Source organism: Erythrolamprus reginae, chromosome 13 (assembly GCF_031021105.1).
Source record: "Erythrolamprus reginae isolate rEryReg1 chromosome 13, rEryReg1.hap1, whole genome shotgun sequence".
Taxonomy (NCBI): domain Eukaryota; kingdom Metazoa; phylum Chordata; class Lepidosauria; order Squamata; family Dipsadidae; genus Erythrolamprus; species Erythrolamprus reginae.
The window spans coordinates 11,782,865-11,808,190 of record NC_091962.1 but is presented as its reverse complement, the minus strand read 5'-3'; the positions used below and the strand labels follow the sequence as shown (position 1 = coordinate 11,808,190).

Here is a 25,326-nt window from a genome sequence, read left to right as displayed (position 1 = left end):
CAAAATTCAAAGGAAACTGCACGAAGCCTTGGAGATCCGAAGGAGGTGGATTTCTTTGAAGCTTTCTTTTTTTTTTTATTTCTCGCAACATGTTGGATGTTTTATGAATGGACAAGCCTTCTCCTTTGCGCACAGTGCTTATTTTGTGGGGGAGTTTGCAAAGAAAAAAAAATGATCCCACCCCTTCAGATACCAGCGGATCCCAACTCTGATTTTAAGACCCCAAATTCCCCTTCTGGAGTCTCCATTTTCCCCCAAGATGAAAGGATGTTTTCCCCACACATCCCTCTAAAAATGCCTCTAATTTTTATTTCTATTTATTTATTTAGAAACATAGAAACATAGAAGTCTGACGGCAGAAAAAGACCTCATGGTCCATCTAGTCTGCCCTTATACTATTTTCTGTATTTTATCTTAGGATGGATATATGTTTATCCCAGGCATGTTTAAATTCAGTTACTGTGGATTTATCTACGTCTGCTGGAAGTTTGTTCCAAGGATCTACTACTCTTTCAGTCAAATAATATTTTCTCATGTAGCTTTTGATCTTTCCCCCAACTAACTTCAGATTGTGTCCCCTTGTTCTTGTGTTCACTTTCCTATTAAAAACACTTCCCTCCTGGACCTTATTTAACCCTTTAATATATTTAAATGTTTCGATCATGTCCCCCCTTTTCCTTCTGTCCTCCAGACTCTACAGATTGAGTTCATTAAGTCTTTCCTGATACGTTTTATGCTTCAGACCTTCCACCATTCTTGTAGCCCGTCTTTGGACCCCTTCAATTTTGTCAATATCTTTTTGTAGGTGAGGTCTCCAGAACTGAACACAGTATTCCAAATGTGGTCTCACCAGCATTCTATATAGCGGAATCATAATCTCCCTCTTCCTGCTTGTTATACCTCTAGCTATGCAGCCAACCATCCTACTTGCTTTCCCTACCGCCTGACTGCACTGTTCACCCATTTTGAGACTGTCAGAAATCACTACCCCTAAATCCTTTTCTTTTGAAGTATTTGCCAACACTGAACTGCCAATACAATACTCAGATTGAGGATTCCTTTTCCCCAAGTGCATTATTTTACATTTGGAAACATTAAACTGCAGTTTCCATTGCTTAGACCATTTATCTAGTAAAGCTAAATCATTTACCATATTACAGACGCCTCCAGGAATATCAACCCTATTGCACACTTTAGAGTCATCGGCAAATAGGCAAACCTTCCCTACCAAACCTTCCCCTATGTCACTCACAAATTTATTTATTTATTTATTTATTTATTTATTTATTTATTTATTTATTTATTTATTTATTTATTTTGTCCAACACACAATGAGGGTTTTAGTGGGTATATATCTATATACACATAGTAAAATACATGATGAAGGTTATAGAGGAGATACTCATAGTAAAATATATAAGAAAGAATAGAAAAGAAGATATAGTAATAGAACATATCAATGAAAGAATAGAAGAAGAGATATAGGAATGGAAGAAAGGTATAGGAGATATAGGAGAGCAATAGGACAGAGGACGGAAGGCACTCTAGTGCACTTGTCCTCGCCCCTTACTGACCTCTTAGGAATCTGGAGAGGTCAACCATAGATAATCTAAGGGTAAAGTGTTGGGGGTTTGGGGATGACACTATGGAGTCCGGTCATGAGTTCCACGCTTCGACAACTCGGTTACTGAAGTCATATTTTTTACAGTCAAGTTTGGAGCGGTTAATATTAAGTTTAAATCTGTTGTGTGCTCTTGTGTTGTTGTGGTTGAAGCTGAAGTAGTCGCCGACAGGCAGGACGTTGCAGCATATGATCTTGTGGGCAATACTTAGATCTTGTTTAAGGCGTCTTAGTTTTAATCTTTCTAGGCCCAGGATTGAAAGTCTAGTCTCATGTTTTATTTTGACTCCGTGGCCAGCTGCCTGGTTTCTTAACCATTTTATTTTTATTTTTCTCCTCTTTTTTTTTGGTGTGTGTACGGGGGCAGCGTTAGTTAAATTGGCTTTGTTGCTCCTTAGCTCGGAGGCCCTTCAAGAGTTGGAAGGAAGAGAAATCTTCTCTTTTAATTGGAGAGGGAATTGATTTAGACGCCGAAGAGGCTCAGAGGGATGCCTGGGGTTTTGTGTTATTTTTTGGCAGAGATTTTCCAAGCTGGGATTCGACCGCGGTTTTCTTGTTTTTTCCTTCTTCCCTTGTGGGCACCTGACTCAGAAATCATGCTTTCTCCAAAGGAAATAAACTCATCTGGAGCCAGTTTGTTCAAAAATTATTGGGATTTTTTTGAGCGGTTGGAGAGGTTTTTTTTTGCCATGTTTCCTAGCTTCGTTTTCTCACCGATTGGCAGAGAATGTGACAATATCTGGAGCTTTCGTATACTACAGACCCTTTAGGAATGGGGGGACCTCACCCCATTTCTAAGGGGTCTGTAAGGGTTGTGCATAAGCGCACCGTTGTGCCTACCGTCCCTGCCTTATTGTCTTAATCGTGGTAGACTTTAGGAGAAACCCTCCCATCCTACTACCTCTTCCAACACTAGAGTCTTCGGAGAGGGACGGCATATAAATCCAATAAATCTAATCTAATCTAGACAACACAGTCGACTATTCAAATTTCTAGGTTCGATCGTATCTCAAGACCTGAAATGGTCACTTAAGATCAAAAACGCCATCAGAAAAGCACCACAAAGAATGTTCTTTCTGCGCCAACTCAGGAAGCCAGTCTTCTTTAAGAGGGTGGACTTCAACTCCCAGAACCCCCCAGCCAGCATGCTTTAAGTTGGGAGGACCTCTGTGGATGCTGTCAAAGTCCCTAGTGAGGGCAATGTCCTCAAAAGGGGCTAAGTGCAACCCAGCCGTGTGGGGTCACCCACGAACGCGAATCCTAGAAAGAAGAACCTGGACACATTCTCTCTCTGGGTGAAGTGACATAGTGTAGAGCCACGTACTCCTTTTTATTTAGGAACATAAGGAAATGGGGGATAATTACATATACATGTCAAATGATACACCCAACAACACAACTTCAAACGTATCTTTTGAGTTTTTCCTTTCCCATAGATATCAAGAAACAATTTCCTACAAACTTCCTAAGAGCAGATGTTTCTCACACCTAATTTCTCTGAAGTCTTCTTATCTCACTAATCTTCCTTAATTACCCTGTCCCTCCTGTTGTATGCTTCACCCCTTTGATCCTATAAGGGAGTGGTGAAAACTTTGTTTATTGTGAGATGTTTATTTGAGCCCTTTTGTTTCCCTGTTGTGATGCCAGGAATGCAGATTAGGCAGATTAGTGCCCTTCTTGTCCTGGGTTATAGAATCAGGGTATTTATTTATTTTATTTATTAATAGAGTTGAAAGGGACCGCTAGGTCATCGAGTCCAACCCCCCGCCTGAGCAGGAAACCCTACAGCACCCCAGCCAAATGGAAGTCCAATCTCCTCTTGAAGGTGTCCAGAGTTGGGGAGTTCACCACCTCCCCTGGCAGGCAGTTCCATTGGTTGATCGCTCTGACCGTCAGGAAGTTCTTCCTTATTTCCAGGTTGAATCTCTCCTTGGTCAGCTTCCAACCATTGTTCCTCGTCCGGCCCTCTGGTGCCCTGGGGAATAAAGAGACCCCCTCCTCACCGTGGCAACCCCTCAAGTATCTGTAAACTGCTATCATGTCCCCTCTAAGCAGAGTATTCTTTATGCTAGAGGTCCAGATATATAATTATAATTATAATCCTATTCTAACATTTATGCTATACTGCAACAGACTTCCACTCCCAGAATCCCCCAGCCAGCATCTTTAAGAGGGTGGACTTCAACTCCCAGAATCCCCCAGCCAGCAGGCTTCAAATCCCAGAATTCACTATGTTTTCCTCTCGCAGATAAAGAATGCCGCGGCTAACGTTCTCCGGGAAACCTGGCTCATCTACAAACACACCAAGTTGTTGAAAAAGATCGACCACGGCAAAATCCGGAAGCACCAGAGAAAATTCCTCCAAGCCATCCACCAGTAGGTTGACTTTGGGGGTTCAGGGGGTGCTCATTTCCAGATTCCCCCTCCCCAATAAAAAAGGGGTCACTACGAAGAGCCGTTGAATAGAATCGGCACTTTGGATAAGTAGAGAAATGTGTGCGCAAAATATTGTTTAGCCCAGTGTTTTTCAACCAGTGTGCCGCGGCACACTAGTGTGCCGTGAGACATGGTCAGGTGTGCCGTGAAGCTCAGAGAGAGAAAGAAAACAAGAGAGAGAGAAAGAAAGAAAGAGAGAGAGAGAAAGAAAGCAAGAGAGAAAGAAAACAAGAGAGAGAAAGAAAGGAAGAAAGAGAGAGAGAGAGAAAGAAAACGAGAGAGAAAGAAAGAAAGAGAGAGAAAGAAAGAGAGAGAGAGAAAGAAAGCAAGAGAGAAAGAAAACAAGAGAGAAAAAGAAAGGAAGAAAGAGAGAGAGAGAGAGAAAGCAAGAGAGAGAGAAAGAACAAGAGAGAGAAATCAAGCAAGAGAGAGAGGAAGAGAGAGAGCAAGAAAGAAAGAGAGAAAGAGAGGGAGGGAAGGTGGGAGACAGAAAGACATAGAGGGAGGTAGGAAGGGAGGGAGAAAGAGAGTGAAAAAGAGAGGAAGGAAGGAAGGAAGAGAGAAAGAGGGATGGAGAGAGAGAAAAAAAAGAAGGGAGAGAAAGAGGGAGGGAGAGAGAAATAGAGCGGAAGGGAGGAAGAGAGAGAAATATTTTTTGTCCAAACTTTTTTTAGCCGCCCCCCCCCCCCCCCAACTCAATGTGCCCCAGGATTTTATAAATGTAAAAAATGTGCCATGGCTCAAAAAAGGTTGAAAATCACTGGTTTAGCCCATAAATAATGGTAACTCGCGTCTTGCAATTGTTTAGCGACTGTCCCAAGTGACTACAGCTCTGAAATAAGCATATCGGGGGGGGGGGGGCTGTTTGGACCTCCTCCCACCCCCCTGTGGTCTTCTGTTTGAAATTCAGGCACTAACATGTATTTCAACTTGGGATTCGTTTTATCAACGGTTAGGTAATGTAGGCAGAAATTAGAAGTGGGCAGAATACTATTATATACCAGTAAAGAATATTATTACTATTATTATGATGATGTATGCCATATTTTTCGGGGTATAAATTGCACTGGAGCACAGTGTTCCCTCACTTTTTGCAGGGGATGCGTTCCGAGACCGCCCGCGAACGTCGAATTTCCGCGAAGTAGAGATGCGGAAGTAAATACATTATTTGGGGCTATGAACAGTATCCCAAGCCTTCCCTTAACCCTTTAAACCCTTAAATTGCGATTTCCCATTCCCTTAGCAACCATTCAGATGATTACTCACCATGTTGATTTATGAAAGTTTATTAAAAAAAATATTTATTAAAGGTGGACAAAAGTTTGGTGATGGCATATGACGTCATCGGGCAGGAAAAACCGTGGTATGGGGGGGGGGAAACGCAAAGTATTTTTTAATTCATATTTTTGAAAAACCGTGGTATAGACTTTTCGCGAAGTTCGAACCCGCCAAAATCGAGGGAACACTGCATATGATGCACCTTAGTTTGGGGGGATGAAAATAGGGAAAATAATCTGTTTACCAGGTATTCATCTGGCTAGCGTCTGGTCAGTTTCAGCACATTATTTTATCCCCTGGTTAGGGGGCATATCAATTTTGTTTGCTGTGTATTATTGTTTTTTGTAATAATAATAATAATATAATAATAATAATAATAATAATAATAATAATATAATAATAATAATAATAATAATAATAATAATAATACTTTTCCTCCAGAAAAGGGCCCCCCCAGGCAGGACTCTAGTCCTCAGTGAGGTTGTTCCAAGCAGAGGCAAGGAAAGAGAGAGAGGTGGGGAGCCAGGGGAATATCTCGGGTACATGGAAGAGTCAGGGTGGCGCAGTGGTTAAGAGTGCAGCCCTGCGGGCTACTTCAGCTAACTGCTACCTGTAGTTCAGCGGTTCAAATCTCACCACCCGCTCAAGGTCGACTCAGCCTTCCGTCCTTCCGGGGTGGGGATAAAATGAGGACCCAGATTGTTGGGGGCAAGAGGCTGGCTCTGTAAAGCGCTTAGAGAGGGCTGTCAAAGCACCAAGGAAGCGGTCTATAAGTCTAAATGTTATTGCTCAATGCTATTTTTCACGTTTATTCCAGGTTAAGGAATGTGAAGATGGAACAAAGGAAGTTGAGCGACCAAGCCAACACTTTGGTGGATCTTTCCAAGGTATCGCACAGCTGCCTTCCTTTGAAGCTTCCCCCCACCCACTCCGGAAAGGAGGAGATGGTATTGGTGGGGTTGCCAAATGGAGGGAAGGATTATGGGCTTTGTAGTGGCCAGGCTGCTTGAGGGAAACCCTCCTCTGTGGGGGTCCTTTGCCCCCCCCGGCTTCCTAATCCAACTATGGCCAATTCCCTCTTGGCGTATTCTCCCAGAGCAAGAAAAGAGGGACCGTTTGGATGACCACTGGGGAAAGAAATCCCCACCTAGGTGTGAGGTTTGTTTGTTTTTTTGCTGCTGTGATTGGCTAGAGGAGCTCTCCCGGCCCCCTCCCTCCCTCCCTCCCACTTTAGGCCCCCCCCCCTCATCTCTTGGGTGGGCTTTCCCAAGCATCTGGTTGCCAAGCAACCGTGTGGAAAGATGCAGGGGAGGGGCCGGAGTGTGCCAAGGGACTCAGCTTGAGGGGGGGGGGGTTGGCGTGCTGGCTGCGAAGGTGGAAATATCGGCTGAGTGGGGGGGTCTTGCCTTTGTTCCATCCCTGCTTTTTCTTTCTTTCGTTCCCCCTTCTTTCTCCTTCTCTTTTTCTTTCTTTCCTTCTGTCTCTTTGTCTTTCTCCCTCCTCTTTTTTCCTTCCTTCCTCCCTCCTTCCCTCCATCCCTGCCTTTTTCCTTCTCTCTCTCCTTCCTTCTCTCTGTTTTTTCTGCCCTCCCTCCCTTCTTTCCCTTCTCTGTTTTTTCCTTCTTTCTCTGTTTTTTCTGTTTTTTCCTTCCTTCTGTTCCTTTCTCTCCCTTCCTCCATTTCCCCCTCCTCTCCTTCCTTCCTCCCTCCCTTCCTATTTTTTCCTCCCTTTCCTCTTCTTTCTTGCCTCTCTTCTCTCTCTCCCTCCCTCATTCCTCCCTTCCTATTCTGTCTTTTTTCTTCCCTTTCTCTTCTTTCCCCTCTTCCTCTGCCTCCTTCCTTTCTTCATCTATTCATCCATCTCTCTATGCATCCATCCATTTCTCTGTCCCTTCCTTCCATCCATCTTTGTCCTTTTCTTTCTTCTATTCCCCCTTCTATCTTTTCCTCTGTCTCCTTCCTTCCTTCCTCCTTCCACTTTTTCTTTCTCTTTTTTCTTCTTTCCTCCCTCTCTGCCCTCTCTATCTCTTTCCTCCTCTCTCCTGTCCTTTCCTTCCCTTTCTCTCTTTCTTCTATTTCTCCTTCATCCTCTTTTCCTTCTTTCTTTCCTTTTCCTTCCTTCCTTCTTTCCTTCTTTCCTTCTTTCCTTCTTTCCTTCCTTCCTTCCTTCCTTCCTTCCTTCCTTCCTTCCTTCCTTCCTTCCTTCCTTCCTTCCTTCCTTCCTTCCTTCCTTCCTGCTTTTAGAGAAATGGAGGCAGGGAGACCATCAAAGACTGGAGCCCTTCCTGGGAAATCAACACAAAATATCACACACACACACACACAATGTTTGCTTCTCTTTGCTTCCTAAAACAATCTACATCTATTGCAATATGCCCCCACCTCTTTCTCAAAACCGCCCTCCCCCATAGACACCCAGTGGCAAAACAAAGTTGCTAGTCCTCAGCTTTTTAAGGATTGGTTCCAGAAGGGGGGGGGGGGGGGAGAAAAACCTCAGACAGAGTGAAAAAAAATCCAATAACACAGTGGTTGTTTTTATTCTTGGCCCTTTAAGCAAACGGCATTGGATTTGGGAAAACACTCTTTGTTAAAGGCCATAAAATACAATCAAGGGCTTAAAATAATCTGCCAGGCAAGGATGCCAACAGAGTCCAATGTTCCTTCTCCCCTCCTGACTTGGCTTGCTTCCTCCAACCTTTGAGTGGCCCCTGGGGAAAGCTTTTATGGGAAGTCAGGTTTCTAGACCTCAAGACAACCGAGCGAAGTGCATCCAATTTGCCACTGTCCTCTTTCATCTCGCCTGTATCACATGTTTTTGATGAATTTTATATTTATCCCTTACTGGGATTTGATCCTGGGGCTGAGAATTAACCTCTAGGCCACCAGATCTGATCCCTTCAGCTTTGTACCAGGGAGGGGCTATATGTTTTTTTCATGTTGGATTACCCTGGTATATTGAAGGAACATCACAGCTCCTTCAATATTCTTTCCTTCAATATACCAGGGTGATCCAACAGAAAAAACATACAGCCCCTCCCTGGTACAAAGCTGAAGGGATCAGATCTGGTGGCCTAGAGGTTAATTCTCAGCCCCAGGATCAAATCCCAGTAAGGGCATGTCTAGCTGATGAGACCAGAACAAGACCAAAATAGTGCTATCCTAGTCTCTCTTAATTTTAAAAATTCAGCAAAAAGATGTGATATATATAGATAGATAGATAGAATTGTCGGCTATCAGTAAAATTAACTGCCTTGGAAATGGCCCTGGGTTGGGCCGAGAGGCAAATAAGGAGCTGTGATGTTCCTTCAATACACCAGGGTGATTCGACACAAAAATATGTAACCCTTCCCTGGTGCAGAGCTGAAGGGATTGGATACTGTAGCCTAGAGGATAATTCTCTGCCTTACAAGGCAAAGGTTGCAGGTTCAAGTCCCAGTGAGGATATGGCTAGCTGATGAGGCCAAAATAAGGCCGAAATAGATCTATCCTAATCTCCCTTAATTTTCAAATTCAGCAAAAAAAACATGTGACACACACACATGTTCATATATCTACCTATCACATGTATATGTGATATATATATGTGTGTGTGTGTGTGTATACACACACACACACATATATATTATTCTTCGGGATAATGCAATTCTTTGACAAGAAAGGCCGGACGGCTCAGACTTTGGAATCAATGAGCTGAGGAACTGTTTTAAAAAAAATATATACAGTGATCCCCCGCTCGTTGCGAGGGTTCCGTTCCAGGACCCCCCGCAACGAGCGGGTTTTCACGAAGTAGCGCTGCGGAAGTAAAAACACCATCTGCGCATGTGCAGATGGTGTTTTTAACTTCCGCAGCGCTAGCGAGGAGCCGAAGATTGGGGGCGGCGCGGGTGTTTTAAAACGTCGCCGGCGACATGGGGGGCTCGCTAGCACCCCCCGAACCCCCAACCCGGGTTTGGGGGGGTGCTAGCAAGCCCCCCATGTCGGCGGCGACGTTTTAAAACACCGGCGCGGCTTTCCAATGAGTCCCGAAGACAAACGCGGAAGTTTGACGTTTGTCTTCGGGACTCATTGGAAAGCTCCGATCGTTTTAAAGCAGGCGCGCCGTTCTCCGCTGACTCCTAAAGCGGGGAAGTTCGCTAGGAGTCAGCGGAGAATGGCGCGCCTGCTTTAAAACGATCGGAGCCGGCCGGGCGAAGGGCGAGCGGGTGGGCGAGCGGGTGGCCGGGCGAAGGGCGAAGGGCGGGCGAGCGGGTGCTGGGGGGGGCTTCGCCCTCCCGCCAGCAAGAGGGGGAAGACCCAGGGTAGCCGCCCAGCAGCTGATCTGCCCGGCGCCATCTACGCATGCGTGCCCATAGAAAAAAGGGCACGCATGCGTAGATGGTATTTTGACTTCCGGGTTCAAAATTCGCAAATTACCCTGTTCGCAATGGTTGGGGACGCAATAACCTGGGGATCACTGTATTTGTATTCACTCGGAGGCTGCTAGCCGTTGCTGGGCAGATTTTGAACAAACCTGATGTTTGTTTTAAAGAAATAGCCAAGACATTGAACAGGAAGCAAGCAAGGAAGGAAGGTTTGCCAGCCACAGGGGGCGGGGGAATAATTGCCCCCTGGTTTATTGGGACCCACGTTTATTTATTTGCTTAGATTTCACAGGCAGTTTTGCCAGGAACATTTTAAAAGTGGGTTGGGGGGGGGGATAGCAAAGAGGCGAAGGAGGTTTTGTTGAGAAAAGGGGAGGAAGTGGAGCTGGGATTGGTGATGTGTCAAATCGTAAATCTTCAGGAAGAGTTTGCTCTCAAGGTCTCCCGGATACAGACGGCCGCTGCTGGGGTTCACGGGCTTTTTGGTGTGGTTGCAATTTTGATTAAAAGTATTCGGGATTATTTATTGATTTATTTAATTTGACTCCCATGCCGCCCAGTCCCGAAGGACTTAAGGTTATACATAGAAGTAAAGAGCAGAATGAAAAGGAAGAGAAGTGCAAGTGAATAGGGAGGGGAGGAAAGGAAAAGAAATGAAAGGAAAGGAAGAAAAGGAGGGAAGGGTAGAGAAGGTAAGGAAGGAAGTAGAGATGGAGAGGGAGTTGGAGGAAATGGGAGGGGAGGGAGGGGAATTGGAGAGGAAGGAAGGAAGGAAGGAAAGAGAGACGCAGGAAAGGGAGTTAGAGGGAAAGGAAGAGAAGGGAAGGAAGGAAAGAGAGACGCAGGAAAGGGAGTTAGAGGGAAAGGAAGAGAAGGGAAGGAAGGAAAGAGAGATGCAGGAAAGGGAGTTAGAGGGAAAGGAAGAGAAGGGAAGGAAGGAAGGAAAGAGAGACGCAGGAAAGGGAGTTAGAGGGAAAGGAAGAGAAGGGAAGGAAGGAAGGAAGGAAAGAGAGACGCAGGAAAGGGAGTTAGAGGGAAAGGAAGAGAAGGGAAGGAAGGAAGGAAGGAAAGAGAGACGCAGGAAAGGGAGTTAGAGGGAAAGGAAGAGAAGGGAAGGAAGGAAGGAAAGAGAGACGCAGGAAAGGGAGTTAGAGGGAAAGGAAGAGAAGGGAAGGAAGGAAGGAAAGAGAGACGCAGGAAAGGGAGTTAGAGGGAAAGGAAGAGAAGGGAAGGAAGGAAGGAAAGAGAGACGCAGGAAAGGGAGTTAGAGGGAAAGGAAGAGAAGGGAAGGAAGGAAGGAAAGAGATGCAGGAAAGGGAATTAGAGTGAAAGGAAGGGAAGGGAGGAAGGGGAAAGGGAGTTAAAGGAAGAGGAAGGAAGGAAGGAAAAAGAAGAAAGAAACATGGAGGAAAGGGAGTTGGAGGAAAGGCAAAGGAGGGAGGAATGAGAATTGGGAAGGAAGGAAGGAAAGAGAGAGGGAGGGAGTTGGAGAGAAGGGATTGGAGAGGAAGGAAGGAAGGGGAGGGAAAAAGAAAGGAAAGAAAGAAAGAAAGGTGAAGCCTTGTCTGTATAACCGACCCCTCCTGTGCTTTGGCAGATGCAGAACGTCATGTACGACCTGATCACGGAGCTCAACGACCGCAGTGAGGACCTGGAGAAGCAGCTGGGGGGCCTGGAGACCAAACTGGAGCAGCTGGCCGCCAGCTTCCGCGCCCTCCCTCTGCTCCTCACGGACACCTTGCGCCAGCAGCAGCAGCAGCTCCTGACCGCCTTGACGGAGGGCCGGGGGGGCCTGGCCGTGGTGGGGGTCTCCCAGACGCCCCTCTCCGAGAGCCCCCTGGGCGTCAGCTCCCCTTCCTTCCCCACCCCCTACACCAGCTCCAGCAGCTGCTGAAGACGCAACCACACAACGGACACAAAAACACACAACCGCCAAGGCAGGAGGGGGACGCACTCGGTCCCAGGAGAGACTCGAACCCAGGACACGGGCCCCTCCCTGGGGCTCGCATGGTAGGCTCTTGGCTCCGGGCCCCTGAACCAGGGGAGGGAGGGGTCTCCGGGTCGGGCTTGGAGGGGCAGGGTCTTTTCCAGCACGGACCCCCTCCTGGCTGCTGCCGCCACTGCCACTGCCGGTTTTGGTGGCGGCTCCGAATCCACCTTCAATCTCAGGTCTTCAAAGTGAAAACAAAGCCAATCCGAGGGCAGCGCTGAGATGGAGACGGACGGACCGGACCTAGGGGGGTGGCGGGGGAGACCGATTCACTGTGGGGATCCCAGGCTTCAGGCCCAAGGGGTTGTGCAACTGCCTTCCTTCCTTCCTTCCCCTCCAATTCTCTTCCTTTTCTATTCCTTCTTTCCATCTTTCCTCCCTCCCTCCCTACACCACCAATTCCCTTCTTTTTCCCTTCCTTTGTTTTCCTTCCTTCTTTCCTTCCCCTCCAATTTTCTTCCTTTACCATTCCTTCCTTCCTTCCCTCCCTCACCTTTTTTCCTTCCTCCCACCCTTCCTCCCTTCCCCTCCAAGTCCCTTCCTTTTCTATTCCTTCTTTCCATTTTACCTTCCTGCCCATCCTCCCCTTCCTTCAATTCCTTCCTCCTCCTTCCTTCCCTCCTTCTTCCTTCTCTATCCTTCCATCCTTCCTTCCTAGTCTATCCTTCCTTACTTCTCTATTCTATTTCCTTCCTTCTTCCCTCCCTCCCTCCCTCCTTCCTTCCTTCTTTCGTCACCACGAATGTCACCATGAAGAAGCCGAGAGGATGGGTGGGCAAACCAAATGAGAGGCGCCTTCCTTCCTTTTTTGGTTCATGGCTCTTCCGAATTTTCCATCCCACCTGGGAGTGTTGGGGGGGTCGCAACAGGTCAACCCTGGCTAGCTCCCCCCCCCCCCCCAGTCCTTACAGCTGGCATGGCCTCCTTCCTCGGGGCTGCATCCCCTCGAAACAGATCCAAAGGAGCCCCCCCCATTTGCCTGTGTGTGGAGGGGAGACGGAGGTGGGGGGGGGAAGAAAACCCCAATTTCCTGCATTTTGGAAGGCACTCTTTGGGGGTGGGGTGTGTGTGTTTGTATGTGTCAGAGGCTTCGGCCCTGCAGAATTGTCAGGGATGCATCCAGTCACAGGCAGCCAAAATTTTGACTGGCGCACTGTAGGTGTGGCTTATTTTGTGGGTGTGGCTTAATGGTCACGTGACTGGGCAGGAGTGGCATGCCGGCCGTGTGACCAGGTGGGAGTGGCTTGAACGAGCGTCATCCTTCAAGTGAACTGCTAAGTCGTCGACTTACAACCTAACCAGTGTCGCTCGCTGGGGTGACAATTTGCTTTGCGGTTCCTTCCTGGGTGGCCCCTCCTCCCGCCTCAGGCGAACGGGTGCTCCCGGAAGCATAAATGCGGCCAGCGCCGCTTCCACCCATGGCTTCTGCTTGGACCCCAGGCCGGAGGTAGCCGCGTGAGGCTGGAGGGGAGCCGGGCAGGAGAGAGGGAAGCTCGTCCGAGGCCAGGAAGGAGGAAAGAGGCAAAAAGCAAGGAGCGCAGATGCAGTAGTAGCAGCAGGGGAAAAAAGCAGATCCCAGCCGAGACCAGTAATCCAGGAAGTGACAGCCGCCAATCAGTTGGAGCTGCACACGCATCTTCACTTCTGCCGGTGGAACTGCCTTCCACCCCGTCCTGCCTGTTGCCCACCCCTGGAGGCATCCCTCCCTGGGGAAAATATTGTGGCAAAGGTTGTACAATTCCTTCGGTGGGGGAAGCACGCCAAAAAATTGCCCCATTCTCCCGCCTCCCAAGACGGTTTTGAACCCGCTACTCTACTCCGGCCTAACCTTAGTTCTCCCATTTTTGGGGGGAGGGGGTGTGTTTCTTAAAAGTCTTAAATTTAGCTGGACTTCCAAGCGTCCGATAAACCCCACCACAAAGGGGATAGATAGGGTTGCCATTTTCTGGGAAAGGGAGGGAGCTTTTGGTTCAAGCGCGGCTGTTTTATTTTTTAATTATTATTTTTTTCACTGGATTTCTGATGTTAAGGGGCCGAAAAGGGGGAGCCAGACTCTTGGGTTTGGCTGGGGATGATGGTGACGTGGGTACCGCCCAGCCCAGCATCCTTCCCATGTGCCTACTGGGATCCAAATGGAGGGAAAAATCTTCGGATGGAGTGGGGAGGGAAGGAAGGAAGGAAGATGGAAATTAAGAGAAGGAAGGGAGGAAGGAGCTGGGAATTAGGGGAAGGAAGGAAGGAAAGAAAGACGGACAGAAGGAAGGAAGATGGGAAGGAGTGGGAAGGAAGGAAGATAGGAATGAGAAAAAAAGGAAGAAAATAAGGAAGGAAAGAAAGAAAGGGAAGGAAGGAAGACAGGAATGAGCAAAAGAAGGAAGAAAATAAGAAAGGAAGGAAAGAAAGAAAGGGAAGGAAGGAAGACAGGAATGAGCAAAAGAAGGAAGAAAATAAGAAAGAAAGAAAGAAAGAAAGAAAGGGAAGGAAGACAGGAAGACAGGAATGAGCAAAAGAAGGAAGAAAGAAAGGGAAGGAAGGAAGACAGGAATGAGCAAAAGAAGGAAGAAAATAAGAAAGGAAGGAAAGAAAGAAAGGGAAGGAAGGAAGACAGGAATGAGCAAAAGAAGGAAGAAAATAAGAAAGGAAGGAAAGAAAGAAAGGGAAGGAAGGAAGATAGGAATGAGTCTTCGGAGAGGGGCGGCATACAAATCTAATAAATAAATAAATAAATAAAAAATAGGTATACATAAATAGACACACAAACACACATATACACGTATGTGCCAAAAGCAAAGTCTAAACTCCTTGCAGCCTCTGCTCTTTTTCGAAAACGAGCTGATCTTTTTTGGCTGTTTTTATTTAAAAAAAAAAAACCCACCCCAAACCCAATCGAACGCCAGGCTTCCCTGCCTCTTTCCTTGTCCTTTTTTTTAAAAAAAAAATTTCTTTGTACGTTTATTTAAAATGGAAACGCCGGGGAGAAAAGGAATCTATCGTAGCTGGCAGAAGCCCAGGCATCTCTGGGCTCAAACCCCCGAAGGTGGCCGGGAGGAAGAGGAGGAGGAGGAAGGCCCTCCATTCACTTGGCCCACCCTCCTGCGAAAAGGAGGAGCGCTGGATTTTCCAGGGAACAAAAAGCCAAAGAGGTGACATTTCACGTCTTTTTGAACTGGGCGGTAATTGCCCGGGCCCGCTGTTAATTAACGTGCCGTCCTGCTGCGCCGAGTTAATTGTCAGCCCCAAAAAATCCTGGGAGTTTAAAAAAAAAAAAAAAACCCCGCCAGGAGCCTGTAATTTTTCCCCCTTTCTTTTTTGTACATTTAGGGGGGAGGGAAAAAAAATCCATTTCTCTTTTCTTCTTTATTATATTTCTCTTTATTTTTGTGCTTTCCAACAGCTGGGTGGCGTTTTCGAGCATCACAAAAGCAGGAGAGGATTAAACAGAGAGAGAGAGGGGAAAAAAAACCCAGAGGCTGCCAATTTTCCGTTTATAGTAGGTGGCTCGTTTGGAGCAATTTCGGTTGCTTAGGAACCGGAGGACGGGGAAGGGGGGGTGCAAGGCATACACCCCCCCCTCCCCATTCTCTCAGCCCCTTTGCAACCCCCTTTGGGCCCAGTTGGCTAGGGCGAAGACAAAGGCCCAGTCTCCCCATCCTTTCTCCTGGCGTGCCCGTCATTCAAGCCTGGATTTTGAGGAAGGGGTGCAGCTTAGAGACCCCACCCACCCACCTTTTGCAAAAGTCCAAGCTGGGTTTCCCCAGCCGGGTTCTGGCTAGTCCTCCAAATTATGTCCACAATGCTGCAAAAAAAACCACCCTCTCCTGCCAAAGAGAGACGTTGGGGAAAGCGAGATTTGGCCCGTGATTGACCAACGTTCTCGCCGCTGTCCGTTTTAAGTGGGGGGGATACATATGCGGCCATTGGGTGACAGACAGCCCCCACCCCAAACATCCGGCATAAATAGGAACCGTTTGGAAAAGTCTGGATTTTGATCACGTGGCTAGGGAGGGGCTGCGTTTGGTCGTAAGGGTGAAAAACGGTCGTAGGTCCTCTCCCCCCCACCCCAGGGCTGTTTATAACTTTGTTAGAACAGCATTCACTAAATTAATCAATGAATGTAGGTTGAGGATTTACCTGTAGGGGTTTAGGTTTGGCTCTTGGCTCCCAAGCCTGACTTCCTTCCTTCTCATTCCCATCTTCCTTCCTTCCTTTCCTTATTTTCTTCCTTCTTCTCCTCATTCCTATCTTCCTTCCTTCTCTCCTTCCTTCCTTCCGTTCATTCTTTCTTTCCTTCCTTGTTTTCTTCCTCCTTCTACTCGTTCCTATCTTCCTTCCTTCCTTCCCTTTCTTTCCTTCTTTTCTTCCTTTTTTGATCATTCCTATCTTCCTTCCTTCCTTCCTTCCTTCCTTCCTTCCTTCCTTCCTTCCTTCTTGAACATTCTTGCAATTGACATACTTCTCAGAAATTTCCATCCTTCCTTCCCTCCCTCCCCCCTTCCTTCCCTCCCTCCCTCCCTCCTTCCCTCCTTCCTTCCTTCCTTAAGAGACTGGACAGGCACCTGTTTGAAATGCTATAGTCTCCTTCTTGAGTAGAGGTTCAGACTAGAAGACCTCCAAGGTCCCTTCCAGTTCTGTTATTCTGTTCTTTCCTTCCTTCCTTACTTACTTCTTTTCTTACTTCTTTTCTTCCTTCTTCTGCTCATTCCTATCTTCCTTCCTTCCCTTTCTTTCTTTCCTTCCTTCCTTCCTTTCTTATTTTCTTCCTTCTTTTGTTCATTTCTGTCTTCCTTCCTTCCTTCCCATTCCTATCTTCCTTCCTTCCTTCCTTCCCACTCCTTCCCATCTTCCTTCCTTCTGTCCGTCTTTCCTTCCCTCCTTCCCCTAATTCCCACCTCCTTCCTTCCTTTCTTCCCTTAATTTCCATCTTCCTTCCTTCCCTCCCCCCCTCCATCCTTTCTTCTTTCCTAACTTCCTTCCTTCCTTCCCTCGCCTCCAATTCCCATCCCTTTCTCCTTCCTGAAGAGTCCTGGTCATTTCGATCTTTGGAAAGACTCCAGCTGCCTTATCATAGGCTATAAATCTGGCACCGATTGGCTATTTTGAGTTACAGGCCTAATTGGCAGAAATACAACCTCTCTTGGCCAGCAGTGCCATATTTAGAACGGTTAGGCCAGAGCCTGCTGTATAATTTTGATTTTTTTTTTAATTTTTAATTTTATTTTTTGCAAGAGCATAAAATATGGGTGCCTCCGCTGAGCTCTTCCAGGATGCTGATTGGCCCCATTTTTGAAAAAAAGGTTTTGCATGCGATCAATTTTCGGCCTTTGGGGGTTTGTGGATGTGTGAAGAAGAGAAATTTAGCGACGGAAATTTATTTTATATACCCAAATTGATTAACCGTCCTAGAGAGGCTCGTGGACATAATTTGACCCTTCCCCAAAATATAGACTCAGTTGGGGGACATTGTGCCTTAAATGGCAATGCAATTCACAATCCCTTCAGTACCTTGGACAACGACTTCCTTCTTTGTCCAATGCAGTGGTACCTCTACCTACGAAGGCCTCTAGTTACGAACTTTTCTAGATACGAACCGGGTGTTCAAGATTTTTTTTGCCTCTTCTCAAGAACAATTTTCCACTTACAGACTCGAGCCTCCGAAACTGTAACCGGAAAAGACGGGGAGAAGCCTCTGGGGGGCCTCTCTAGGAATCTCTTCAGAGGAAACAGGTCTGGAAAAGGTGGGAAGAAGCCTCCATGGGGCCTCTCTAGGAATCCCCTGGGAGTAAACAGGGCCGGTAAAGGCAGGGAGAAGCCTCCATGGGGCCTCTCTAGGAATCTCTTCAGAGGAAACAGGTCCGGAAAAGGTGGGAAGAAGCCTCCGTGGGGCCTCTCTAGGAATCCCCTGGGAGGAAACAGGGCCGGAAAAGGCGGAGAGAAGCCTCCGTGGGGCCTCTCTAGGAATCTCTTCAGAGGAAACAGGTCCGGAAAAGGTGGGAAGAAGCCTCCGTGGGGCCTCTCTAGGAATCCCCTGGGAGGAAACAGGGCTGGTAAAGGTGGAGAGAAGCCTCCATGGGGCCTCTCTAGGAATCTCTTCAGAGGAAACAGGTCCGGAAAAGGTGGGAAGAAGCCTCCGTGGGGCCTCTCTAGGAATCCCCTGGGAGGAAACAAGGCTGGTAAAGGCGGAGAGAAGCCTCCATGGGGCCTCTCTAGGAATCTCTTCAGAGGAAACAGGTCCGGAAAAGGTGGAAGAAGCCTCCGTGGGGCCTCTCTAGGAATCCCCTGGGAGGAAACAGGGTCTCCACCCTCCCTTCAGTCGCTGAGCCAAAACTTGATTTGTTGCAGGAAGCCAGCTTCAGTCCCTGGACCAAGTCATGGCTTGTTGAATGAATCCCCACCTTCGCTCACTGAGGCCAGAAATGTTTTGTCGAATGAAACCAGCTTTGACCGCTCTGCCAAATGGTGGCTTGTTGAATGAAACTAACTTCGCTTGCTGAGCCAAGATTTGGTTTGTTTGAACAAAACCAGCTAAAGTTTCTGAGCCAAGTCATGGTTTATTGAATGAAGCCAGCTTGGGTCGCTGCACTGAAATCATGGTTTGTTGAACAAAACCAGTTCAGGTCACTGGGCCCAATCTCTGTGGGATGAACCCCTCCCCCTTGGCTAGGCTTACAGAGCTGCTAAACCATCAATCCCGATTGCCAAACTAGGTTTGGGACACCACCACCCACCACGGGCTAAACCCCACGGAAGCCAAACACATCAGGGTTTAGCTAGTTTATCTGCTCCTGGTGGCTTGGGGATGTTTTAATTTCTTTTCCTTAGCTTGACCTTCTACGCTCTCTTTTTTCCCTCTCAAAAATGCCCCCGAGAAAATGCATCTATTTTAATTTTCTTCCATAAAAGCCTCCACCAGCCACTCATCTGCAAGGCCTTTGGACCCAGCCCCAAACAAACCCTCTTTTTTCTAAAAAAATGTCTCTTGATCCGGGATTCAGAGGATTAAACCCCCCTCCCCAACAACCCCCCCCCAAAAATGGGTGCATCGAACTATATCCTACCTTCCTCTGGGGCAGGCCCCATTCTTTCATTGCATCAAAACGACGCTTTTTGGGGGGGGGGGTGAAATTTAATTTATCAAATCAAATTTAATTTAATTTATCAAATTGAAATAACAGCAGTTGAAGTCTGGGGAGGAGGAAGTGGGTGATGGGACCCCCGAAAAGGAACCAATTTGGGGGGTTGCATCCTGTCGTGGTTTTGTTTGGCTATGAAAATCCAGATGGGAGAACCTTGAAAAAGTTAGGAAATTGGGGGGGGGACGAAGCCTATAGGAGCTCAATAGCCCGTTTGCAGGAACTTCTCCAGATGTTCCTGCTGACACTGAGATGCCTGTCAATGAAAGCTTATCTTGTCACCAAATATGTAATTCTACAATGCCTTATTGTTTGTTTGGGGTGTGTATGTATGTATGTGCATGCATATATTTTGGATGTGTTTAAGGAGAACAAACTGTGATGGGGTTTGTGTAGAGAATTGTCACCACTGGAAGAAAAAAAGGGGAGGTGGTCTTTTTGGGGACGATCTCCTCCTCCTTGCCCACTGGGGGTCCACCTGCCCACTCTCAAACATTACAGTATGGTCTCCCCTGAGCTGTGGCCTCTCCGTCTTGAAACAAACCTGGTTGAAACAAGCCATCATTGGAAAGGGGCGACGTACCACTGAAGGACAGAAACGTGCAGCGCTTGGCCAAGAAAGCCCCCCCGACACACACACACACAAAACACACTCAACCCCAAGTCATCGGAGACCCCGATTTTTGGGGTGTGTGATGCTGTCTGGTAGAGACTGAATTATATTTCTTGGGAGAAGGAAGCGGGACCAACGAAGGACATCTAAGCGGGATTGTGGGTTTCTTCCACCGCCACCACAAAATTGGAAGTCACTGTGGTTTCTTTTCTTTTTTCTAACGCCGTTCCTGCCGTGTCCACCTTCCGATTTCCACTTTATGCCCGTCAGAGAGAGAGGGAAGCCAAACGAGATTCCCGGCTCTTTCGGGTATTCCTCGGAAAAAAACCTGACGGCTGACAATTTCTGTTTTCTAAAAAAAATAAAAATCCACAAAAAACAACCAAAAAAAAATATAATTACGACGACTAAAGGAAAGCATAACCATAATTTTATTTTACCTATGAAATATATTGCTATATTATAAAGGATGAACGCTGTCAACGTTCGCATAATCTTCTCTTTCGGTTGTTATTTTTTAAAACTCTGACATGACGATGGTTTAGAGAAGCAAGTAAGGGAGAGAGAAAAAACGCTCTTCTCCCTTCTTAACCCGCATGGTTGGTTCTGGGGTCCAGACAAGAGGCTTGGTAGGAGAGGAGAAGGGGCTTTGTAGTCCGCCCGCTCTCGTGTTCCAAAGAGAGAAATTGCAAATGTGTTAGTTGGGGAAGTCCAGAGAATTTGTGGGCTAAAAAACTTAGCAAAGGTTTGGTTTGAGTTTTCTGGCGACTTAAGGGTTAAAGGACAAAGCAGGAAGTAGGCGGTGCTGGCTAAGGGATTCTGGGAGTTGTAGGCCAGGTTCTGTGGCTAAGAAAGGTTGGTGTGGAGAATGGCGGCCTCCTTTTGAAGAGGTGAGGATGGGGCCAGGTGTTGAGTGCCGTAGGTGTGTTTTGTTGGTCAGGTTTAGAGGTTTTTCGCTCAGTTGTGACTTGAAGGGTTGATCTTCTATCCATTCCAGAGAGCTGGAGACTAGTTGCAATAACAGTGGCACTGCTACTAGTAGTAGTAGGCCTTGTAAGGACCATTCTTTTATGGAGGTGTATTATTGAGAAAGGGAGCCCTTTCTTCATTCCTCCAATCCTTTCTCCCTCCCTCCATCCTTCCTAGTCCTTTTCTTCCTGCCTGCCTGCCTGTTAATTCCCTTCCTTCCTTCGCCATTCCTGTTTTCCTTTCCTCCTCTCTCCTTTCCTCTTCCCTCCCTCCCTTCCTTTCATGCCTCCTTCCTTTTCTTCCATCCATCCCTCCTTCCATCCCTCCTTTCTTCCTTCCCTCCTCCCTCCCTCCTTTTTCTCCCTCTCCCCGTTTTCCTCCCTCTCTCCCTCTCCCTTCCTCCTTCCCTCTTTCCCTCCCTTCCATGCCTCCTTCTCTTTTTGTCCTTCCATCCAACCTTCCATTCATCCTTCTCCCGTCCTTTCCTTCCTTCACTTTCCTTCCTTCCTTCCTTCCATCCGCCCATCCTTACATTCATCCATCTCCCATCCTGTTTACCTTCCTTCCTTCCATCCACCCATCCTTCCATTCATCCATCTCCCATTCTTCCTGTTTTCCTTCCATTCATCTATCTCCCATTCTTCCTGTTTTCCTTCCTTCCTTCCATTCATCCATCCTTCATTCATCCATTTCCCATCCTTCCTGTTTTCCTTCCTTCCTTCCTTCCTGTTTTCCTCCCTTCCCTTCTTCCTAACTCCAAACTCACCCAGAGCTCTTTTAAAAGCTGAGCATGGGAGGAAAGTGAAAAGGAAACCGAGGCGCCTGCCTGCCTAGTAACAGGGCTCTTGTTGTGTTTCAGCCTCGGCTCGGCCGCCTTTGTGCCTCCTTCGTCTCCCGGCTGCTTTGAACGTCGCTTGAAATAAAAGGCCCAAAGAGAGAGCAAGCACAGCCAGACGCCCGCTTCGCCCGTAGTGGTTCGGAACGGCCTGTTCTCTCCCCTTTCCCGCCAGCTCGTTCATTGCCAACCTCTCTTCTTTTAAAAATCGAGAATTAATAAATGAAAGCCATCCAAATAGATGCCACTGCCACCGAATGGAACAGCGAGGGGTTCCGTGAGCGGGCCCACGAAGGAAAAGGGGAGAATAAAAATTGATGGTTCTCCCTGTCAGGAAGCCTGGAAGCTCCTCCGCAGAATACAGTGGTACCTCTACCTACGAAGGCCTCTACTTACGAACGTTTTTAGATAAGAACCGGGTGTTCCTTCTCAAAAACCATTTTCCACTTACCCACCCGAGTCTCCGAAACTGTAACTGGAAAAGGCAGGGAGAAGCCTCTGTGGGGGCTCTCTAGGAATCTCCTGGGAGGAAACAAGGCTGGAAAAGGCGGGGAGAAGCCTCTGTGGGGCCTCTCTAGGAATCTCCTGGGAGGAAACATGGCTGGAAAAGGCAGAGAGAAGCCTCCGTGGGGCCTCTCTAGGAATCCCCTGGGAGGAAACAAGACCGGAAAAGGCGGGGAGAAGCTTCCGTGGGGCCTCTCTAGGAATCTCCTGGGAGGAAACAAGGCCAGAAAAGGCAGGGAGAAGCCTCTGTGGGGCCTCTCTAGGAATCTCCTGGGAGGAAACAAGGCCGGAAAAGGCGTGGAGAAGCCTCCGTGGGGCCTCTCTAGGAATCTCCTGGGAGGAAACAGGGCCTCCGCCCTCCCTGTGGTTTCCCCAATCACACGCATTATTTGCTTTTACATTGATTCCTATGGGAAAAATTGCTTCTTATTACAAACTTTTCTACTTAAGAACCTGCTCATGGAATGAATTAAGTTCGTAAGTAGAGGTACCACTGTATATTGAGGAAGGTCATATCCCTGGGGCCTAAAAACTCACTTAGCGAGAGAAAATTGGGGGCGTTCGGCCGCCGTTGTAAGTTGAGGACCACCTGGATCATTCGACGCCTGCATTTTTGAACAGCTCTGAGATTTGGGGCGCATTCGCATCGGGTGCGAATCGCAACCATTTTCTCCCTTTCTTTGCACAAATTGGATGGCCAACTGACCAGGTTTATAAAGACCTGATTGGTGCAGAGCTGATGCCAAAGGAGCCTAGTTCCTTCTCTCCGGCAGAAGCCATAGGGCTGGCAAGCTGTCAATCATGTCAAAATGAGCTGCCAATCATGTAAAAAAAACCAACAGGATACCATTTGGGGCATTTTTTTCAGGCACTACGAATCCCAGATCTCCCAGTCTGCGAGGTCGGGTTGCCAGGGCTACAAGGAAGCCCCCCCCCCCCGATATTTCCCATTTCCTACCCCCCCCCCTGCACCCCAGAACCAACCATGCTCCGATTCCAAACTCAATGGCTTTAACCTGTTCACTGTAAAACCAACAACAAAGAAAAACAAAAAGTTAAAACTAACCAAAAAAAAGTGCCTTGGATTTTAATCTTCACAGAGTTGGGTCTTATGTAGGTTGCGAGGTTTGGGAAGGGGGCGTCAAGTCTCGCGAGACGCCCGGGTGGAAAGATAATAAAAATGCACAGGAAAAATAATATATATATATGGATGTGACCGACAACCCTTATATATATAAAGGCTTTGAAATCTTTCCGGCGTCTCTTCTTTATTTCTCTCGTTGTTCTGCCCTGTGTTTCCTTCTTCTTTTTTTAAAAAGCCCAACGGATTCCTTTTAAGACATATCAGGAGGAGGAGGAGGAAGAGGAAAGGAGAAGAGGAGGAAGAGGAGGGGGGAGGAGAGGAAGAGGATGAAGAGGGGGGGAGGGGGGAAGGAGGAAGAGGAAAAGAAGAGGAGGAGGAAGAGGAAAGAAGGAAGGGGAGAAAGGGAGGAGAGGAGGTGGAGGGGAAGTAGAAGAGAAGGGAGGAGGGGAGAGGAGGAGAAGGGGGAGGACGAAGAGGAGGAGGGGGGGAGGAGGAGGAGGAGGAGGAGAAGCAACATGGAATTAAGAAGAAACTTCCTAACATTGAGGACAATTAGTCAGTGGAACAGCTTGCCACTAGAAATTTATTTATTTATTTATTTATTTATTGGATTTGTATGCCGCCCCTCTCCAGAGACTCAGGGCGGCTAACAGCGACAATAAAACAGTGTACAATAGTAATTTGGTATTAGAAATTATTAAAAATCCATTAATATAAAAACCAAACATACATAGTAGGTGTATAGTAGGTGCTTCATCACTGGGTTTTAAAAAAAGAGACAGGACAGTCGACTAAAATAGTACTAGACATTCTCAATTCTTGCAACCCAGGAATTAATGATTTTTCTCCAGAATATTGAATTTTGAGAGGTCCCTGCCATCGCTTAGAAACTACAATTTGGAAATCTTGGGGGGGGGGGGGTTTGCCTGGAGATGTGCCCCCTTCTAAGGCCGCTAAGAATCAAAGCAGATGGTGGCTTAGTGTCGCCCCATCTCTTTTAGCTTTTCAGCTCGCTCTCTCCCGGTCTCTCAAAGTCTATGAATAAGGCAGGTTCCCTTTGGGGAAAACCCGAGAAGATTAAATCTGTTTATTGGTGGCGAGAGAAGGCAGCGCCATGTTTTATTCATGAAATGAAGATGTTGGCTGTGCTAAAGAAGAGGGATATATATACAGTATATATATATAAACATATCCCTCTTCTTTTGCCATGAATATAAATATGTATAATATTTTTGCTGATTCCCATGAAAAATAAGCGTTGGGGAAAGCCCTTCCGGTACTGTTCTATGAATTGCCTTTTGATAGCCGTTTCACCGGAAGCCAAAAGGGAGGGTATTGAGAAAACGGCCAGATAATAGCAAGGCTCAAGCAGGCTTGTGGTACAAACCACCATTGGCTGGGATTGGGCCGACGGTCAAGCCTTTATGAACAGTGGTAGCTTTCGACAGTTTATTTTTAATGCGATCCAGGTGAGGCTTCGACTTGCGACCATAAAAAGAATCCGTCGGGAGTTGGGCAGCCTATAAATCCAATCAATCAAGTCCCGAATTTGTGACTCAGTGAAAAGCCGCCTTGATCGGCAATGTGAATTCTGGTCCCTATTACAAGTCTACCTGGATACAGAATTCTACCCAAGGAGCAACGTGTCTCTACTGAGATGCTGTCCGTGGTCCTGAAACGTATTATTTTTGTAGCCCAATTGCGTTTCACAGCTGCTTTCTTTCAATGTAGCCAATTCCTCTTCTGCGCTTGTCCATTTTTAAACCCGCCTTTAAATTTGGGGCTTCCTCCCGCTGAAAATGGGATGCTGGGGTTATTCCCCCCCCCCCCGTTTCCTTCTCTCTTCATTGCTGTTGCTGAAAAGAGCAAGGGATGAACGGCGGGATTTCCAGAACGGGGGGTGGGGTGGGGAGGCCAGGAACTCAAAGCAGGTGTTAGATCTATTCTTGACGAAAATGTCACCAACAATTACTTGCCTCTGGGTGGAGAGGCTGCAATGAAAAGACAGCGCGTTCCTTCCCCCCCCCCCCCCCCCCACTTTTCTGGCTAGGTTTGAATGTTTTCCCAGAAATGGATGGATGGATGGATGGGGATAGATAGATAGATAGATCCTAGCCTCGTTCTTTTCTCCTTTGGAAAAGTGGCCTAAATTTGATTATGGAGAGGAAGGAGGGAAGGAAAGAAGGAAGGAATAGCGTTAAGGTGGATGGATGGATGGAGGGATGGATGGAGGGAGGGATGATGGACAGATAGACCAATAGAGGGAAGGGATGGAGGGAAGGAAGGCAGGAAAGAGATAGCGGTGGGACGGATGGATGATGGATAGATAAATAGAAAGAGGGAAGGAGGGATGAGAAGGAAGGCAGGAAGAAAATAGAGGGTGGGTGGATGGATGGGTGAGTGGGTGGAGGGATAGAGAAGATAGATTAAATAGAGAGATACAGTAGCTATAGATAGACATAGATATAAAGATAAATGATCTAGATAGATGATAGGTTGAGATGAA

At 47.2% G+C, this 25,326-nt stretch overlaps 1 protein-coding gene across 3 annotated transcripts in view; it reads left to right on the top strand.

Moving 5' to 3' along the window:
* Window positions 1-22,970, top strand: part of KCNN3 (potassium calcium-activated channel subfamily N member 3) — a 63,264-nt gene extending 40,294 nt beyond the window's left edge. For 2 of the 3 annotated variants that reach the window (XR_011560479.1, XR_011560478.1), the window contains 4 exons: window positions 3,870-3,997; window positions 6,153-6,222; window positions 11,293-11,705; window positions 18,025-22,970. Coding sequence is in view for 1 of the 3 variants with exons in the window: in XM_070766026.1 (XP_070622127.1) it covers window positions 3,870-3,997; window positions 6,153-6,222; window positions 11,293-11,589 (495 nt within the window). In the remaining 2 variants the exon portion in view is untranslated. Of the gene's footprint in view, window positions 1-3,869; window positions 3,998-6,152; window positions 6,223-11,292; window positions 11,923-18,024 lie in introns of those variants that run through there. The other variant, XM_070766026.1, reaches the window with a different exon arrangement.
* The last annotated feature ends 2,356 nt before the right edge of the window (window positions 22,971-25,326 follow it).